The sequence below is a fragment of the Lithobates pipiens genome, unplaced genomic scaffold, assembly GCF_037356315.1.
Source record: "Lithobates pipiens isolate NorthernLeopardFrog02 unplaced genomic scaffold, aLitPip1_a1.2 Scaffold_23, whole genome shotgun sequence".
Lineage (NCBI taxonomy): Eukaryota > Metazoa > Chordata > Amphibia > Anura > Ranidae > Lithobates > Lithobates pipiens.
The window spans coordinates 156,080,261-156,097,376 of NW_027507785.1; the positions used below are offsets into that span (position 1 = coordinate 156,080,261).

At 42.7% G+C, this 17,116-nt stretch overlaps 1 protein-coding gene across 3 annotated transcripts in view; it reads right to left on the reverse strand.

Moving 5' to 3' along the window:
- Window positions 1–17,116, reverse strand: part of ATF7IP (activating transcription factor 7 interacting protein) — a 181,062-nt gene that overhangs the window by 113,292 nt on the left and 50,654 nt on the right. For 2 of the 3 annotated variants that reach the window (XM_077452506.1, XM_077452504.1), the window contains exon 2: window positions 5,117–6,498. In XM_077452506.1, coding sequence (XP_077308632.1) covers window positions 5,117–6,491 — 1,375 coding nt within the window. In that variant the 5' untranslated portion in view covers window positions 6,492–6,498. Of the gene's footprint in view, window positions 1–5,116; window positions 6,499–16,514; window positions 16,598–17,116 lie in introns of those variants that run through there. The other variant, XM_077452505.1, reaches the window with a different exon arrangement.

Genomic DNA, 17,116 nt, shown 5'->3' on the forward strand with positions numbered 1-17,116 from the left:
AAAGTCCCAAGGGGTTAAAGGTGATTTAACTGGTGGATTAATCCACATCACCCTTTGCAAAAAACCCTGGACTAAAGAAGCATTCTTTGAAATAAAACCAATAAGGCAGAGATGTTGCCCTTAATAGTACTTGGGGCCAACTTAATCTCTACACCCAATTGTAGAAAGGGAAGGATTCTGCCTATATCTCCGAGGGTGCCAACCCTTGGATTCACACCAGCAAACGTACGTTTTCCAAACTAATATACAGCTCTGGAAGCTGGTTTCCTTGCATTGATTAAAGTTGAGATAACAGACCTGGAAAGCCCACGCTTCAGAATGTGGGTTTCAATAGTCAAGCCGTTAAATTTAGCGTTCGTAAAGTAGGATGGAATATGGGCCCCTGCGATGGCAGTGAAGGGTCCTTGGCCTCTCCCACGAAGGCCAGACCTGCTATCTTTACGATCTCTGTGTACCATGACCTTCTGGGCCAGGCTGGTACTACCAGAATTACCAGCTTTCTTTCCAGTTTGATCCTGCAAAGAATTCGAGGCAGCAACTGAATCGGGGGGGGAGCGTAGATCAGTGAAAACTGATCCCACAGAGTTACCAGCACATCTGTTCCGTATGCGAGTGGATCCCTTGTTCTGGACACAAAGTTAACCAACTTCTTGTTGAATCTGGACGCTAGAAGATCAATGTCCGGAGTCCCCCATCTTTGGCAAACAGCCCGAAACACTTTGGGGTGAAGAGACCATTCCCCCTGGGAATAATTGCTGGCGACTTAGATAGTCTGCCTGACAATTTTCTACTCCCAGAAGGAAAACTGCCGATCAGAATGGGATATTCCTTTCTGCCCAAGTTAGGATATGGTTCACTGCTCTGAGCTGAGAAACTCTTGGTACCCCCCTGCTGATTGATATAGGCCACAGCTGTGGCATTGTCGGATTGGAATCCGGACTGGATAATACTTTAACCTGGAGGTCCAGGTTTTCAGAGCCATATACACTGCCCTAATCTCTAAGATGTTGATGTGTGGGGCTCTTTCGAGTTTTGACCACTGTCCCTGGACCGTAGTCTCTAGTACCGCTCCCCAGCCTGAGAGGCTGGTATATGTCGTTACTACTTTGCAGATTGGTCTGAAGGATCTCCCCTTCAGCAAATTCTGGCTTTGTAACCACCAACTGGGGCTTTGAGACACTTGGGGACAGTCACATTGGCAAGTCCAAAGCTTGGATCATCTTATTCCAAGCAGAGAGGATTCTGTTTTTCAACAGTCTTGAATAGAACTGGGCATAGGGGATTGCTTCGAATGAAGCTACCATCTTTTCCAACAACCTCATGCAAAGGTGAATTGAAGGATTTGCTTTTGACCTGACCATCCGTACCAGCTCTTGTATGGGGCTGATCTTTGCTGGAAGCAAGAACACCCTTTTCTGAGCTGTATCTATGATCAGGCCTAAATACAGCCTTCTTACTGGTTATAAGGAAGACTTCTCTAGGTTGAGGATCCAACCAAGACATTCCAGTTAATACGTACGCTTTGCCTTAAGCGAGTCACTGACTGGTCTATTAATATATCGTCTAGGTATGCCAACACTTCTACCCTGTGCCCTCATCCTGGCTAGAGGTGGGGCCAGTATTTTTGTGAAAACCCATGGTGCTTTGGCTAGCCCGAAAGTGCCGTTGTTCCACTTCAAATCGCAGGAAACCTTTGGCGAGTGGGAAATATAGGGACATGCAGATATGTGTCCCTGATCTCGATGGACTCCAGAAGTTCTCCTTGTAGGATGGGAGACCACTGACCTGATCGACTATTCAAAATTAGTGCATTTTTAGATCCAGAATGGCCCAGACATCTCCATTCAGTTTTGGTATCGTAAACAGGTTTGAATAGAAACCTAAACCTTGTTCTTCTGTGGGGATCTGTACGATTACCCCTTGAGTAAATAATCTAATGCTTAAAACCGGGATTGTCTTTTTCCTGGATCCTTAGAAACGTTTGATCTAAGAAAGTGAGATAGTGGAAACTCCTGAAACTAGTTTGTATCCTAGAGTCACTGTGGAGAGAGACCATCTATCTAGAGTTTCCCTCTGCCAGACTTCTGCGAAATGCAGAAGTCTTTCCCCCACCTTGGTGAAGGGAGACTCCTCTTCATGAAGAGGTCTTAGTATTTTGCCTCTGAACTGGTCTTTTAAGGACTGACAGATGCCTATAGCTGAAATTGCAGGTTGCGCAACAGTACCCGCTAAAGAAAAAAAAAAAAAAAAAAGAGGATTTTAACAGAAATCCAACTTTTTATCTGTTGGATTATTTAGCATTTGTGCATTGTCCACTGGACAAGTCAAACTTGTTCACACTGGAAAGCGCAGCATCTACTGCTGGAGCTTTCCATTTTTTGGTGAATTTCTCCTCCATAGGATAGAGAACTGAGAATCTCTCTGAAGGGAGAAAATTCTTATCCAGATGATCCCATTCGGTATAAATAAGCTTCTCTAGTAATGTGTGGGCTGGAAACGCATGCACTGGTTGTGAAGGTTTCAAGGAACCCAATGAAGAAACTAGACTTTCAGCTGACTGTTAGGGGTAACATGAAAGTGGAGCGAACCATGTCCATAAGGATTTGTACCTCAGATTGTGAAGCTGAAACTTCAACTGTTTCCTCTGCAGAGGAGTAATCTGTTTGTTCCCCCCCCCCCCGATCGTTTGAGGGTAATACCTCATCCTGTCCCCACTGTTACTTTGGTAAGGGGTTTGGAGTGGGAGAGAGGGTTCTAGCATGCTTCTCATCCCCTTTATTGGAGGATGCGATTAAAGCTGCCAAAGTTCCTTCTAAGCCCCGCAGGGCAGAGGAAAATGCATCTTCAGTCATGTATACAGGGCCTGAAGTGTGAGAAGCAGTTTCACCAACTACTTCCAATGACTCACCCTGGCTTGCCATGTCCAGTATCTCCGGAGAGGATGACAACGTGGAGGCATGTCTGGAGTTCCCAGTGCCTGGGGGTGGTTTTGGTGACTTGGTAGTAAGCCTTGAAGCCATAGTGCAAAGCACAAAAAGCAAAAGGTACTCTAAAACTGTTCTATTTGAACAGTAGTAGGAAAATCAGTGGTAGCATAGAATGATCTAATGCTAAACAATAAGTTTTTTTTTTCCTGTACTGCAAATGCCAGTGTAAACCCCTCACGTGCACATGTGCTTCTGTGTACTGTGGCAGCCTTGCTTCAGCTGCTCTGATAGACATGGTCTGTTACTCAGAGTATCAGCTTTAAGCTTTTTCAGGTGTGAGCCTGACTGTATGCGCCCTGCCCTTTCCTGTGCTTTAGGAAGAGTCACCTCAGAGGGGTGTTGCCGCTTCTTTCTGGATCCCACCAGAAGTAAACAGATTAGGAGAGGAGACTCCAGTGTCACATGACTGAGTTTAGGCACGTGGGGGGGGGGGGTCGCTTTCCGCTTAAAGCGAAGTGCCACCCAAAAATGGAACTTCTGCTGATCAGATTACTACCGTCCCCCCCCTCCAGTGTCACATTTGGCACCTTTCAGGGGGAAGCATATACCTGTATAATCCAGGTATTTGATCCCACTTCTGGGCATAAATCACTGCAGGGTCCGCAGTGATCTACACCATGTCTAGCCACATCCCCACCCCCCAGCTTTCTTCTGGGAGAAACAGGTCCCAGAAAACAGCTGGGATCAGTGAGGACACGCAAAGAGACTTACGCATGCATAGTAGGGAATCAGGCTGTGAAGCCGCAAGGATACGCAGATGTCAGTGTGAACTACCGACATATGCCTAAAAATGCATTGGATCTGCCCATTCTACAAGCTGGAAGCAATTCAAAGATAAAGGCTTCATGCTCACTGGAGCGCAAAAATGCTGCCATTACAGGCGTTTGAGCTTTTTTTTCTCTTTGCCTCCAAACTCCCCTCCAAGTTAACACCTATAGAGCGCATGGTCACATAGGTTAACAGGAGTTTAGAGGCAGACAGACACACATTCAGGAGAGGAGCTTTTGCAATTCAACATTTCATATTCCTGATAAAGAGTCTTCTGTACCATATACTTGTATGAAAAAGTATCCTGTTCTTTGTATTGCATCCTTCGTGTGAAAGCACTGGTGTTACTACCAGTCCCTTTAAAAAAAAAATTATTATTAATAATAGGAAAGCAAAGAAAACTGACCACACTATGGCCAGTCCTCTCCAATTATTATTCAGGATTTCTATAGCGCCAACAGTTTATGCAGCACTTTACAACTTGAGGGTGATCAGACTTGTCCTGACACGACCCCCCGTGAAAGGCAAGTCATAGCTAGAGACCTGACCACCGTGTGTTCTCTGGATGGAAAAGGACCTGGGAGTCTAAAATAGCAGCAGCTTGTCATTGCTGAGCCTAACAAAGCAAACAGTATATTGGCATGCATTAAAAAGGGATCAACTCCAGAGATAAAATGATAATTCTCCTGCTTTACAAGGCCCTGGTCCACCCGCATCTAGAGTATGCTGTCCAGGTTCGGGCACCAGTCCTCAGGAAGGATGTACTGGAAATGGAACGTGTACAAAGAAGGGCAACAAAGCTAAGGGTCTGGAGGATATTAGTTATGAGGAACTGAATGAGCACTGAACTTATGCTCTCTGGAGAAGAGACGCTTGAGGGGGGGGGGGGGGGGGGGGGATATGATTTCAATTTACAAATACCATACTGGTGACCCTACAATAGAGAAAAACTTTGTGGAAGGGAGTTTAACAAGACACATGACCACTCGTTAAAATTAGAAGAAAAGATGTGGAATTCCCTTCCACAGGCAGTGGTTTCAGCGGAGAGCATCGATAGTTAAAAAAAAAAAAAATAATCTATTAGATAAGGCACCTGAACGACCACAAGATACAGGGATATACAATGGAATACTAACATATAATCATATAAGTTGGACTCGATTGACTCGTGTCCCTTTTCTAGCTCACCTACTATGTAACAATTCATCCCTATGATGGTGCGTTTTGCTAGAAAACTACAAACTATGAAGCAAGATTTTTTTTTTTTTTATATAAATGTAATACACAAATGTGTGAAATGGCTCTAATGCCGATTATAGAGTATTAAATAGCACAATGCTTGTTTTACAATTAAAAATTACCTTGATCATCATTGGTTGTGATTTCATGGGCTGGTGCAATTTCACAAGGTTCTTCCTCATCAGAAAGAACTAAAAATGCCTCACTTGGTAATCTTTCACCGACATCATTTTTGCTAGGGGAATCTGCAGAGTTTTCAACTTTTTCTTGATTAACAGAATTTTCAGCATTCAATACAGACTTAGAAAAACACTGTAAATCATCCTGCACTGGCGCCAGCTTTTCTAGAATAGGTATAATTTCATCAGTTTCCATAGTATCTAAACTTTCTAATCCAGAACCTTGCTCCGATTCTGAAACAGTTTTATCAAGAGGCACTTCTTCAGCAAGAGATGGATTCTGCTCTACAGAGTTCAAAGTATGGTCAACCTCCATACTGCTGGATATGGCTTCTTCACCAACATCCTCCTGTGATGATGGAATGTCCTCGGTCTTGCATTCATCTTTTTTCTCTGAACACTCAGATTCTGCCACATCCATATCAGTCAAGTTTTCTTGTAGACTTATTGACTCTACAATTTCCTCCTTACCATTGTTTTCTTCAGGCTCTTCAGAGTTCTGTATTTCACTGCCATGAAACTCTTTGCGGTCCTCCTCATTCTGAGAGTCCTTATCTGAACTCTCCTGTTTTTTTACGTTATCACAATATATGCCCTCCGCATCAAGAGGCTCAAGATCATGCATGTCTAACACAGTCTCTACTTTATCAATAGGTGCGTTTTCAAATGTGCCTGCGTCTGCATGGTCTCTCTCAACCGCCGTTTCCACAGGATTTACATCTTCTGAATCATTTGAGGATTTTTCAACAATGCCACCATCTTCCATGAGAGTGTTTGACTCAGAATGTCCTTCTGAAGACTCAGCATTACCAGGTAAGCTCTCAAGCAATGGCAACCCTTCTGAAACAATTTGGTTGTCATCATCATTTTCAAGGGCTGAAATGTTTCCATCAAGTATTGGATCATTGCTATTCAAAGTCTGAATAGCTTCTTCACTTGTCACATTCCTGCTTGCATCTTCACAAGCTATACTTTCAGGAAGATTAGGTTCAGCTGGCACCTTAAAGTCACTAACCTGGTCAACATTTAAGCCATCCTTGAGTTCAGACAGGTTGACTTTCACAACATGCTTGTTTTCACAGTTGATATCAATCATACCATTTAGATCACTTTTGTCCTCCAAAGAGTCCGCTTCATTATGAATAGAATTCATGTCTGAATCACCATTTTCATGGTTTCCGTTAACAAGCTTCAGCTCTGTGGGTTTCAGTAGGTCCTCTTTAACTTTGTGTACAGCTTCTAACTGTTGACGGTCGCTTGTTTTCATGGTTTTACGAGCTTTAAAGACCTTTTTTTGGGGTTCTTCCGCAGCATCCATCTTAAACCTGTAAATTAGAAAAAAATTATCTTATTTAAAATCTGATCATGAATGTATGCCATGCTCATGTACAACAAACACCGAATTTGAATTATACGATTTCTGATCTCTTCACAAAGCAATTTACGAACGGATCATCTGAGATTAAAGAGTAACTCCACTTTTGTTGAGAAAAATAAATAAAAAATAAATATTCCCCTAACTAATGTACATTGCAAGGTTTTTAACAAACTTTGTTGCAGATTTCTACCTTTTGTTATTTTGAAGAAATCCTTGTGTCCATGTCCATGATGGAAAGTGAATCTAATGGGAGTGATTCGATAATTATCAACCAGCTGCAGGGCACTAATGAAGAAAGCCGCAGGGTCTGCATCCCTTTAAAATGCAATTTCCTATTGGGAGTATTTCACCAAAAAGAAAAAAAAAAAAAAATGTTGCAGGGGGATGCCAAAAATCTGACTTGCATCTTAGTGTAAACTTCTGAGAAAAAGAAATAAAGAAGTCAGAGAGCCGATAGCACAAGCAGGAAATTATGTTTCTGGGGGCATTCTGTACACATTCTGTGTGCAGAGCACCTCCAGGTAGCCATATTGCAATTTCAGAAAATTACAGGGGCTGCAGATTGAAAAAGGAAAAAAAAAAAAAAAAAAAAAAAAAAAAAAAAAAAAAAAAAAAAAAAAGGTACATTTTTAATAACATTCAATTACAATATTCACGGGTCGCAATTGTATACACTATATTATTGCTTTTTACCCCATGAAAGTGGAGTTTTGCCAAAAGACATATGAACAAATACAATGACATCTGTCATTTACAGATTGGCTGTACAGATTGTGCAGCCCACAGGACATTATTATAAGCGCAAACCAGACCCAAGTTAAAAAAAAAAAAAAAAAAAAAAAACAAAAAAAAAAAAAAAAAAAAACAACACCTACAATTGCAAACAGACAGGCTTCATTGAGGCAGACATGCACTTTTCTGCAAGAAAATAAAAACATCCTGCGTTTGCAATAATCTTTAAAAATGTACACCGAGCTGTGCATGAGCAGCTCAGTTTACATTCTGCCAAAATATCAAGGTTGACTGCACTCCTGCATCATCCCACACCAGTCAAAGCAGCTGATGACAGAGTCTAAGTAGTCAATGAGAAGATCCCCACTCCGGCAATGGCCTTTGCAGATGTCAGCACACACATCTATCTACCACTTGTACTTGGGGCAACAAGCACTGCTCATAGTATTGGTTATGTTGTAATGCTTTTAGGTTTAAAATACATATAATACACATGGTCACATTAGACAGGGTTATAAACTGGTGTTAAGGCACAAGGTTTTTTACCTTCCTGCATTATTGTGCAGCAGACCCTCATGCACCCCCCGCCCCCCCATTACTTACCTGAGCCCCCACTTGATCCAGCAATGTCCACGGGAGCCTTGCCTCTCCGAGGACTCACACTCCTGATTGGCTTCAATCACAGCCGGTGAGCAATCAGGAGATGGAGGGGGCAGGGTCTGGCCACGGCTCTGTGTTACACTGACTGGACACAGAGCTGCGGGTCAGGAGCATGCCTGCTTGGATGCCCCAAGACCAGTTTTCTATGGGGGCACCCAGTAGAGCACCGGCATGGAACCTGAGAAGAGGAGAAACCAAGCTTTCCCGTGCAAAACTACTGCACAGTGCAGGCAAGTATAACATTTTATACCAAGTCCCTGATCCCCTGGGCTTCAAGGTCAGTGTGCATGCAGCCCAATTTTGACTACAATGTATGTTTAAAAACTTAACTGTTTACAACGGCATTTTCTCCATTCAGCCGCCCCGTGAGACGATCGCGGGTATGCCCGCGGCGATTGAGTCTGCAGTACCCGCAACAGCACGCGATGGCAGGGCGGCATTGAAGATTGGACGTACCTGTACGCCAATATGCCTGCCCGAGCCATTCTGCCGACGTACATCGGCGTGCGCTGGTCAGGAACCGGTTAAAGTGATTGTAAAGGATTTTTTTCTTAATAAGCAATATTTACCAATGGTTTTGCACAGATCATCTCCAATTCTACTTTCAAGGTCCCTCACTGGTGCTCCTGGCTCCTCCTGCCTTTAATTTATTAAAAAAAAAAAAAAAAAACTCAGACAGTTTTGTTAATTTTCAGATAGAACTGCCTTGTCTCCCTTGTCAGACAGGTGGCATGATAAAGGCTCCCTTTGCCTGGTGTCACTTATGCTGGCCATACAAAAACCATATATTCCTTAAAAAAATTTTTTTTTAAAGAACCTTCGTTCGATTTTCTAATCATTACTAGGGTTAAATTGATGTTGGTTTTCGACCACAGTGACGGGAAAATTCAAAGGAGCAGAATAGAAAACTTCTTGGTCACAGGAATTTTCAGACAGTATGCGGTTTTTGTTTACAAATTACACTCATTTTAAAATTTTCAAAACTACATTCTCTCATTCAGCCAACGTATAAAGTTTTTTGTAATGAATATTCTCATTCGAAAATCGATATGTGCATGGCAAGTATAAGTCTTGTTTCACACCTATGCAGTTTGCTTTTGATCCATTTCTGCAGTGCTTTTGCTATGATCTGCATTTTTTCTGCTTTCTTTGGGTCAATTTGTTAGGTAGAATAAAAAACGCAAATTACTGCAACAAGGGCGATCCGGTACAAGATAAAAAGTGGTCTCTGCGGTGGATTCACCGCGAGATCACTTATCTGCGGTGTGAGAGGCTCCCACCGCGATCCGGTGCATGGAGACGAGCAAGGGGGAAGATGGCCCCTACCCGTCTCCATGACACTGCAGAAGCAACGTCAAAATGTCACTTACTAGCTCTTAAAGGGCCAATTTTTTTTCATTCCTTTTAAATGACAATTACATTTTTTTTTATTGCATCTTAGTATAAATATGAGAGCTGAGGTCTTTTTGACCCCAGATCTCACTCAAGAGGTCCTGTCATGCTTTTTTTCTATTACAAGGGATGGTTAAATTACTTGTAATAGGGGGGAGGAAGAAAAAAATTAAAAAAAAGCACCCAGTCCCTCTGAGCTCATGTGCAGAAGCAAACGCATACGCAAGTAGCACACGCATATGAAAACAGTGTTCAAACATCACATGCGAGTCATCGCCATGATTGGTATAGCGAGAGCAATAATTCTAGCCCTAGACCTCCTCTAACGCAGAACATGCAACCTGTAGAATTTTTCCACAAGCGGGCGCAATTGTGAAGCGTGACATGTTGGGTATCAATTTACTTGGCGTAACATGATCTTTCACAATATATATAAAAAAAATTCGGATAACTTTACTGTGGTCTTATTTTAAGCGTATTTTTTTTAAAAAAGTGTGCTTGTAAGACCGCTGCACAAACACTGAAAGTATTGCAACAAAAAAAAAAAAAAAAAAGGAGGCCTGGTCCTTAAGTGGTTAAATTGAGCTGTAGTGCGCATCTGCAAAAAAATGCATGGGTGTGAACCAGGCCTAAGACGTTGAGTAGCAGCAGCATGCATTTTTTGTAGCACCTGTCAGAATAGGGGGGGAGGGGGGGAAGCACACACGTTAGCCCTTTATAGTACAAAAAGCAGATAATCGCTACTATAAGGGGTTAATTTATGCTGTAAAACAGTAAAATATGACTTGTATTATATACGGTATGAAATACGCCCAGAAGTAGGATATAAGGGCATTTTAACTAGGAGTCAGACATTAATTTATATGAAGGGAGATAGAAATATTTTATACTCAAGTAGTACTAAAAGCTGAGACTTTTTACATTGATTTGATCATTTTAAATATAAAATGCACAATACTGCTAAAAGTTTACTTTAAATGTAATTGCAGGTTTTCGTTACATCAGAGGGGGCGGGGGTCACCCATACGTCATTGGGGAACCCCTGGCTTCCCTCACCAGCGTCAGAGGGGCGGGGTCAGGTGACGGATGGCCCCGCCCTCTCAATATAATAAACGTCAGCGATGGGATCCCCGCAGTGTCTCCTCAGTGGAGACAGAAGACGGATGCATGGATGGACTGCGCTGGACTGAAAATCACCTTGCAATTAGTAAAGGTTTTGTAAAAGCTTGCTGTGCACACTGAAACCCATCCAAGCAAGGCCCCAAGTCAAATGGCTATCGCAAATATTCAAATAAGATGCTATTCAAAAGTGCATGTCCTAAAGCCAACTTTTGGAAACTTCTTGTTAACCTACAGTACCTTAATGAATTCTATAGAGCAAGATAAAAAGCCTGTGTGCAGCAGCCCCCCTCAGGCCCATCCCGAGCCAACAATGTTGCACAAGAGACTCTGCAGTACGGACTCTTCCTCATTGGCTGAGACAGCAGTGAAGTGTTCCTGCTGCTGACAAACTCAGTGAGCCAATAAGGAAAGAGGGTGGGGTCAGGCCGCGGCTCTGTATGAATAGAAATGCGTAGTTGCAGCTCGGCTGCCCCCATAGCAAACTGCTTGCTGTGGGGGCACTCAACAGGGGGGAGGAGCCAGGAACGCCAAAAAGGGACCTGAGAAGAGGCTTTGGGCTGCTCTGTGCAAAGCCACTGAACACAGCAGGAAAGTATAACTTTTTTTCCTTTAAAAATAACAGGACTTTAGTATCACGGATTAGGTTACCATATCAAGCCAGCCCAAATACATTTAAAAATTTAGAAAATTTTTAAATATTTCTTGGCACTGTGAATCAAGAAAAAAATTGAGTCTAATGAAATCATTTACCTTTGTGAAATTAAAGACAAATTTGCACAGCTTTGTAATCATTGAGGGCTCATTCACATGCCAAATGCTTCGATTTAACATACAGGAATCTGTCAGGTTTGCCCCAAAAGTGAGCTGCAGTAAGAGGCGCACAAAGTGATCAGTCATGTCTCTGCACAGTATCAGGATCTGTGTGCCACAGTGCAGCAACATGCGGTGCCCATCCAGTGCACTGTAGAAATATGTATATATTTTTTCTGCACTGCAGCATACCAGCATTGTGGAAGGAACAAAGAACATAGAAAACAAATGTGGGTGTGTGGGGAGTCACATGTGGGTGTATACACAGTGGTAAAACAACAGCCAGCACTCACTCCCTCCATGCCTGCAAACCAGATAAACACAATAGGCTGAATCACCTCCCTCTTATTCTAGGACACAGACTGGAGAGGTGTGACAGCCCCTGGTAGAAATCCAACCACACCATATTGCCCAAAAAATTTTGTTTTAATATTAGACATGCGACCAGTAGCAGAGCACTAAAAGTTCCTCCTGCCACCGTTTCCCTACAGACAGGCTGGGAAAAGAGCTGGGTCATGTGACAGCTGTAGATCAATTCGGGAAAATAAAATAAACAAAATACAGTGTCAACCACAAACAGGAGAAGGGGCACTGTAAATCAAAGAGTGTGCATTTAGTTTCACGTTAAGGCCTCATGTACACTGGACATAATACCAAAAGAAAACTGGAGCTGCAGAATGAGTTTTGCAGCATTTTACAGCAGCGTTTTTCAGCAAAACTATACTTGCATAAAAGTTTATGGCTCAAAGAACACTAATAAATGCTAAATAGCTGCATTCTTCAGCTTTTAGCAGGAGCACTTTTACAGCTTAAAAACTTAGTCCCGGTTCACACTTGTGCGCTTTGCGAGATCGTATGCGACTTGCACTGCAGTGCAAATCACACGCATTGTCTATGCAATGAGATTTCAGCCAGGTAGTATGGCCGATATCGCATCTGGACCCTTTTTTGCACCACACCAGAATCAGATTTGATTCCTGTCCGAAATTGTCAGTTTGCAGTGCAATATGCAATCTGAAATGGGGGGGGGGGGGGTCAAGCATTGCCGACACTCCCAGCAGCTCGCATATGGCTGTATGAACTGCTGTGGGAACCGAGTCTAAAACCCACTACTGCAATTGGGGTCCCCCCCCCCCCATTGCACCATAGACTGTGGCCATGTCCTTTAGCAGATGGAGGGGGGGGGGGGGGGGGTAAGGAATGGTGGAGGTTACAAACAAGCAACTGCCTTCAGTGCATCAGGTGGGAAATCTCTGCAGCAGCACGCAAAAAATTAGTTTTACTGTATGCGGTAAAAGAAGAATATGCAGAATGCAATAATCACCAGCTGCCCCCTCCAGATGGGACATATCCATAATTACATGTTACCAAGCTGGCCCAATAGGAAGTTTAATTCCTGGAGTTCAATTTTAATATATTACACATTTGATTTGGTGTCTGCATTTAGGTTTTAATTTCAGGCTTTCCCCACCTTAAAATTTTCACCGGAGGATCCTTCAAGTAACACTTACTGTACTGCTGTGATGTTCATTAGCGCCACTGTTTATATGTAGAAGCAGCACTGTCACCCCCTAGGCTGGACTACAAAATATTCTACTCCCATAACAAAGCATTGCTTTGTAGTCCACAGAAGATTGCTGGCAAGTCTGATAGATTGTCTGACATAGGTTTAGTGTAGAGGTGCACCGATTGGGTTTTTTGGTCCTATACCGAAAATGAAAATTAAAAATACACTAGGTCAAAAACCGAAACCGATAATGACCAATACCGAAAATGACTTTTTAAAAAAATATTTTCATACAGGAGATGGCCAGAGACTGGGGACATGGTACAGGAGATCAATGCAGCCTCATCAGTCCCCCTCAAATGCAGCCTGCCTGATAAATGCAGTGTTTTCCATGTATTCCAATGGCTCTAGTTCACACCATGCAGTCAGTTTCCAGTGCGGAAACAGACTGCATGGTGTGAACTAGAGCCATTGGAATACATGGAAAACACTGCACGCATTTTGTGCAAAAAAAAAAAGCACACAGAACTACAACTGGTGTGAACTGGCCCCAAGCAAGCTACCTGGTTCAGTTCCAACAGACTTCCATTGGGAATGATCATATTGTTACCTCTACTAGCAACAACTTAACCCTTCCCCATTCTATCACATGGCGATAAAAACCTAGCTGGGTCAAAATCAAGATTTTTTTTATATGGCCAATAAAGGGAGTACAGCCTTTGGCCTGTGACCTGGTTTTATATAGCATGGCTACATTCACACGAGCGGCCAGGGGTGGATAGTTTGAGGCAAAAAAATGACTCTTGAATGCAGCAGCACTGTGGGCACAAAAAAAAAAAAAAAAAACTTGTGGCTTAGCTGCGGACAAAACTCTGCAGTAATTGCTTGCCCTGGGCACACGCTTCTCCCCTCATGCAGCCTCACCCATGCCCGGATCAGAGCAGCGATCTCAGTGTGTGACGGAGTTGTGCATTGAATTGCCTGGGCGGCTGCAGTAACAATGCCCCGCCTCCTGTAATCACATCAGGCTGATTCAATGTCCCGCCATTGGATCAGTGTGCCGTCTGTCACAGGAGACAGGACATTGTTTCTGCAGCTGCCCGGCCAATTCAATGTACAGCTCCGTGACACACGGAGATCGCCGCTCTGGGGCGGGAGGAAAGGAGGAGGGAGTACGGAGGACGAGACAGGAAAACGCCCCTGCAAAGGGCAGCACCAGAGGGCAGAGGACCACCCAGGCCCCCGCCCCCATTAAGCGGCAAAATTTTCCTTTTCTGCAATGTGCCGAAAATACAATTTTTGGTTGATACGTTTCGGCGGGCGAAATTTCAGTGAATCCCTAGTTTAGTGCAGTGGTCTCTAAACCCGCAGCCAGATGTGCCCTTTCTTGCCTTTGGAGGACTATTCTGCGTACAATTCCTCCCCCTAATATCAAGAAGAGGAACAAGTAGTGAGAAATTCAGATAAAGAAAATAAACAAAACATTCAGAAGGGAAATCGAAGGAAAAAAAAGTGAACCAACAATGCACTAGCTTAAAGAGGAAGTAAACCCGACCAAAAAAAATTCTAATTTTCTATTGTTTCTATTCTACTATACATCAGCCTTCATACGATCTATACAATTCCTCAAAACGAGCGCTATAAATACCTTTTTTCTCTCTTTCAAAAATCTCTCCCTTCCGGGTATCGCCCGCGCCATTGCAACGTCTGGTTTTGACGTCCTTTGCGGACGTCATTTCCGCCCTTAGTTAGATTTCCCTCAGGAAATCTTGCGCATGCGCCGTAGCGTCATAACTCTCTCGCTCTGCTATGATTCATTCCCCTGCGTGACGTCTTCAGTCACAAGGGGGAGTGTCAGGAAGAGCAGGGATATCTGTATAACGCGAGACTTCTCCTCTGCCGCAATGAGGAGAATGTCTCGTATTAACAAAGGCAGAGAAGCAGGAAGATCAAAGGCGGCAATACAATATACGCCGCATTCGCACGTCAATACTGCGCAAGCGCGGCTGACGTCATGGACATCAAAACGGCGGTTTATACGAAAATTACACAAGTAAGTGCACTTTCTCAGGCAGCGATCAGCTGCCTGAGAAAAGTATTATCTACAAAGCAAAACATGTTTAGGAGGGTTTACAACCACTTTAAAAAGGAACCTATTTAGAAAACAAACCTTTACAACACCTTAAGAGGTATTTTTTCTGAACTACACACATTGGAAGGAAAGAAAAAGGAAAAAGGAAAAGAAAGATGGTGGAAGGAGGAATGCTCCCTCCCACCAGGTCACTGTATTCTCACAGTGGGAGCCGGCGCTGTCTGAAGACATTGATAAGCCACTGGTCGACCAAAGTTTTCCAACCTGTCCATTCAACAGAAGCTTAACAATACTAAACTTGCCACATTTTGATTTTTCTATGGTCCGCTTAATACGGTTGGTGCTAGTTGGTTGCCATGGGAACCTAAAATGTAAAGCCACAATAGTTAAATCAATCTGTGTATGCAGTAAAGCAGTGGTCCTCAACCCTGTCCTCAAGTACCCAAGACAGGCCAGGTTTTCCTTCATCTTCCACAGGTGCTTTAAATCAGTCAGTCAATGGATTGGTATTTTGGACAGCTATTTTATCCAAGAGAAATCCCCAAAACATGGCCTGTTGTGGGTACATGGGGACAGGGTTGAGAACCACTGCAGTAAAGCACTCTCGTTATACTCAATGTGGAACCTAAGGGGTTAATCCTCTGCATGGTGTAAAAAAAAAAAAAAAAAGGTGGTTTTGATCCAAAGTACCCTGGATCCCCCCTTCTTCCACTGTCCCAATCCATCTCCTGATAAGACAGCCTATGGAGTCACACTGCACATGCTCAGTTTGGTGTGCATTGCCATTTTTTTTTTCTTGGGAAAAGGCATGTGATCATCACAAAGCCAATCAGCACTGTCCAGAGGGTCAGGGGCCCTGCAGCCCCATAGGTCAGTCAGTAGAATAAAAACTCCTACAAGCTTTAACCAGATACTAATAAGTCACACGGCTGCTATATACTGCTGATGAGAAAGTTACTTAGCCATTTATATTTACTAAAATAATTGCATTTCCAGGTTCTGTGGGAGACCAGACATAGTGAATGCAGGGTCCTGGGTTTAGTAACACTTAAGTTGATGAATAAATATAGCCATGTGGAAACATGTTCCAGAGTAAACTGACTGGGGGGGGGGGGGGGGGGGGGGGCAGTTCCCCTCACTTTAAAAACAGAATGTCCCAACAGGTCATGTAAGGAATTTCCCTACTTTGAGACAGATTTTTAAAACTGATCTTCTCCATTGAGACTAATGTACAGAAAATCTTGAGCGCCCAAAATGGTCTTTACATGATATGTATCCACTGACCTGAGCAAATGCGGTTCCAAAAAGCAGAAACTATTCAAGGTCTAAGGCATGTCTAATATTGCTAAGGCCTACAGACAGGATAGGTCAAAAGCCTGCTTACTAAAAATTAAGCCAAACATTCCTTTTTGCATTTTACTAAACTATTTAAACCTAAAAAAACATTACATTCACGTTTTATACACATAAAAAAAATAATATATTATTGGCCCTTTAAAATTGTCTAACCAGGTCTCATTTCATGTCAAACTAAAGAAATTGATGTCGGGTAAAACTTATACCTTAAACATTCCAGTTTCCTGCATTAAGATCAAAAGGTTAGAACATGGCTTAAAAAAAATAAAATAAAAAAAAGGCAAAAACATACCAGAAAGGGAGCCCCCTGCAGCCATGGTGCCGTCAAAGATCAGCTCTCCCAGCAAATAACTAACAGCCTGTCTGATGTCAACTGAACGAATGTTGAATTTGCATAGAGCCTACTATTGGTTTTTGAGCCTGACATTATGCAGGCCAATCAACATCCACAGAAGAGAGCTGACTGCACAAAGGAGGAGGGGATGGAGAAATCTGCCTAGTAACAATAAGACAGGGGAAAAAAAAAAAAAAAAAAAAGTCCCGAGATTTGGATCAGGGTGTGAAAAAGAATGGTTTGCAGATTTTTAAACCTGATTTTTTTTTTATTTATTTATTTTAAAGCTATACACATGTATTTTATAGTATTTACAAATATTAACTGCATCATGGACAAAGCTTATTGTCAGCAACAGATTTGAAAGGAAAAATAAATAAATGGAAGCACACACAGGCTCTTCCTAGGAGTTGGATGATATGGTATATGTATTCAACATTTAGCACTTATTTATAAACGGACATAGAATGCAATAAAATGTTAGCTTGGTACAGCTGAACTAGATCTCGAATGGCATACCTCAAAATTATACTGTCTTACACAATTCTTTCCAAAAATGC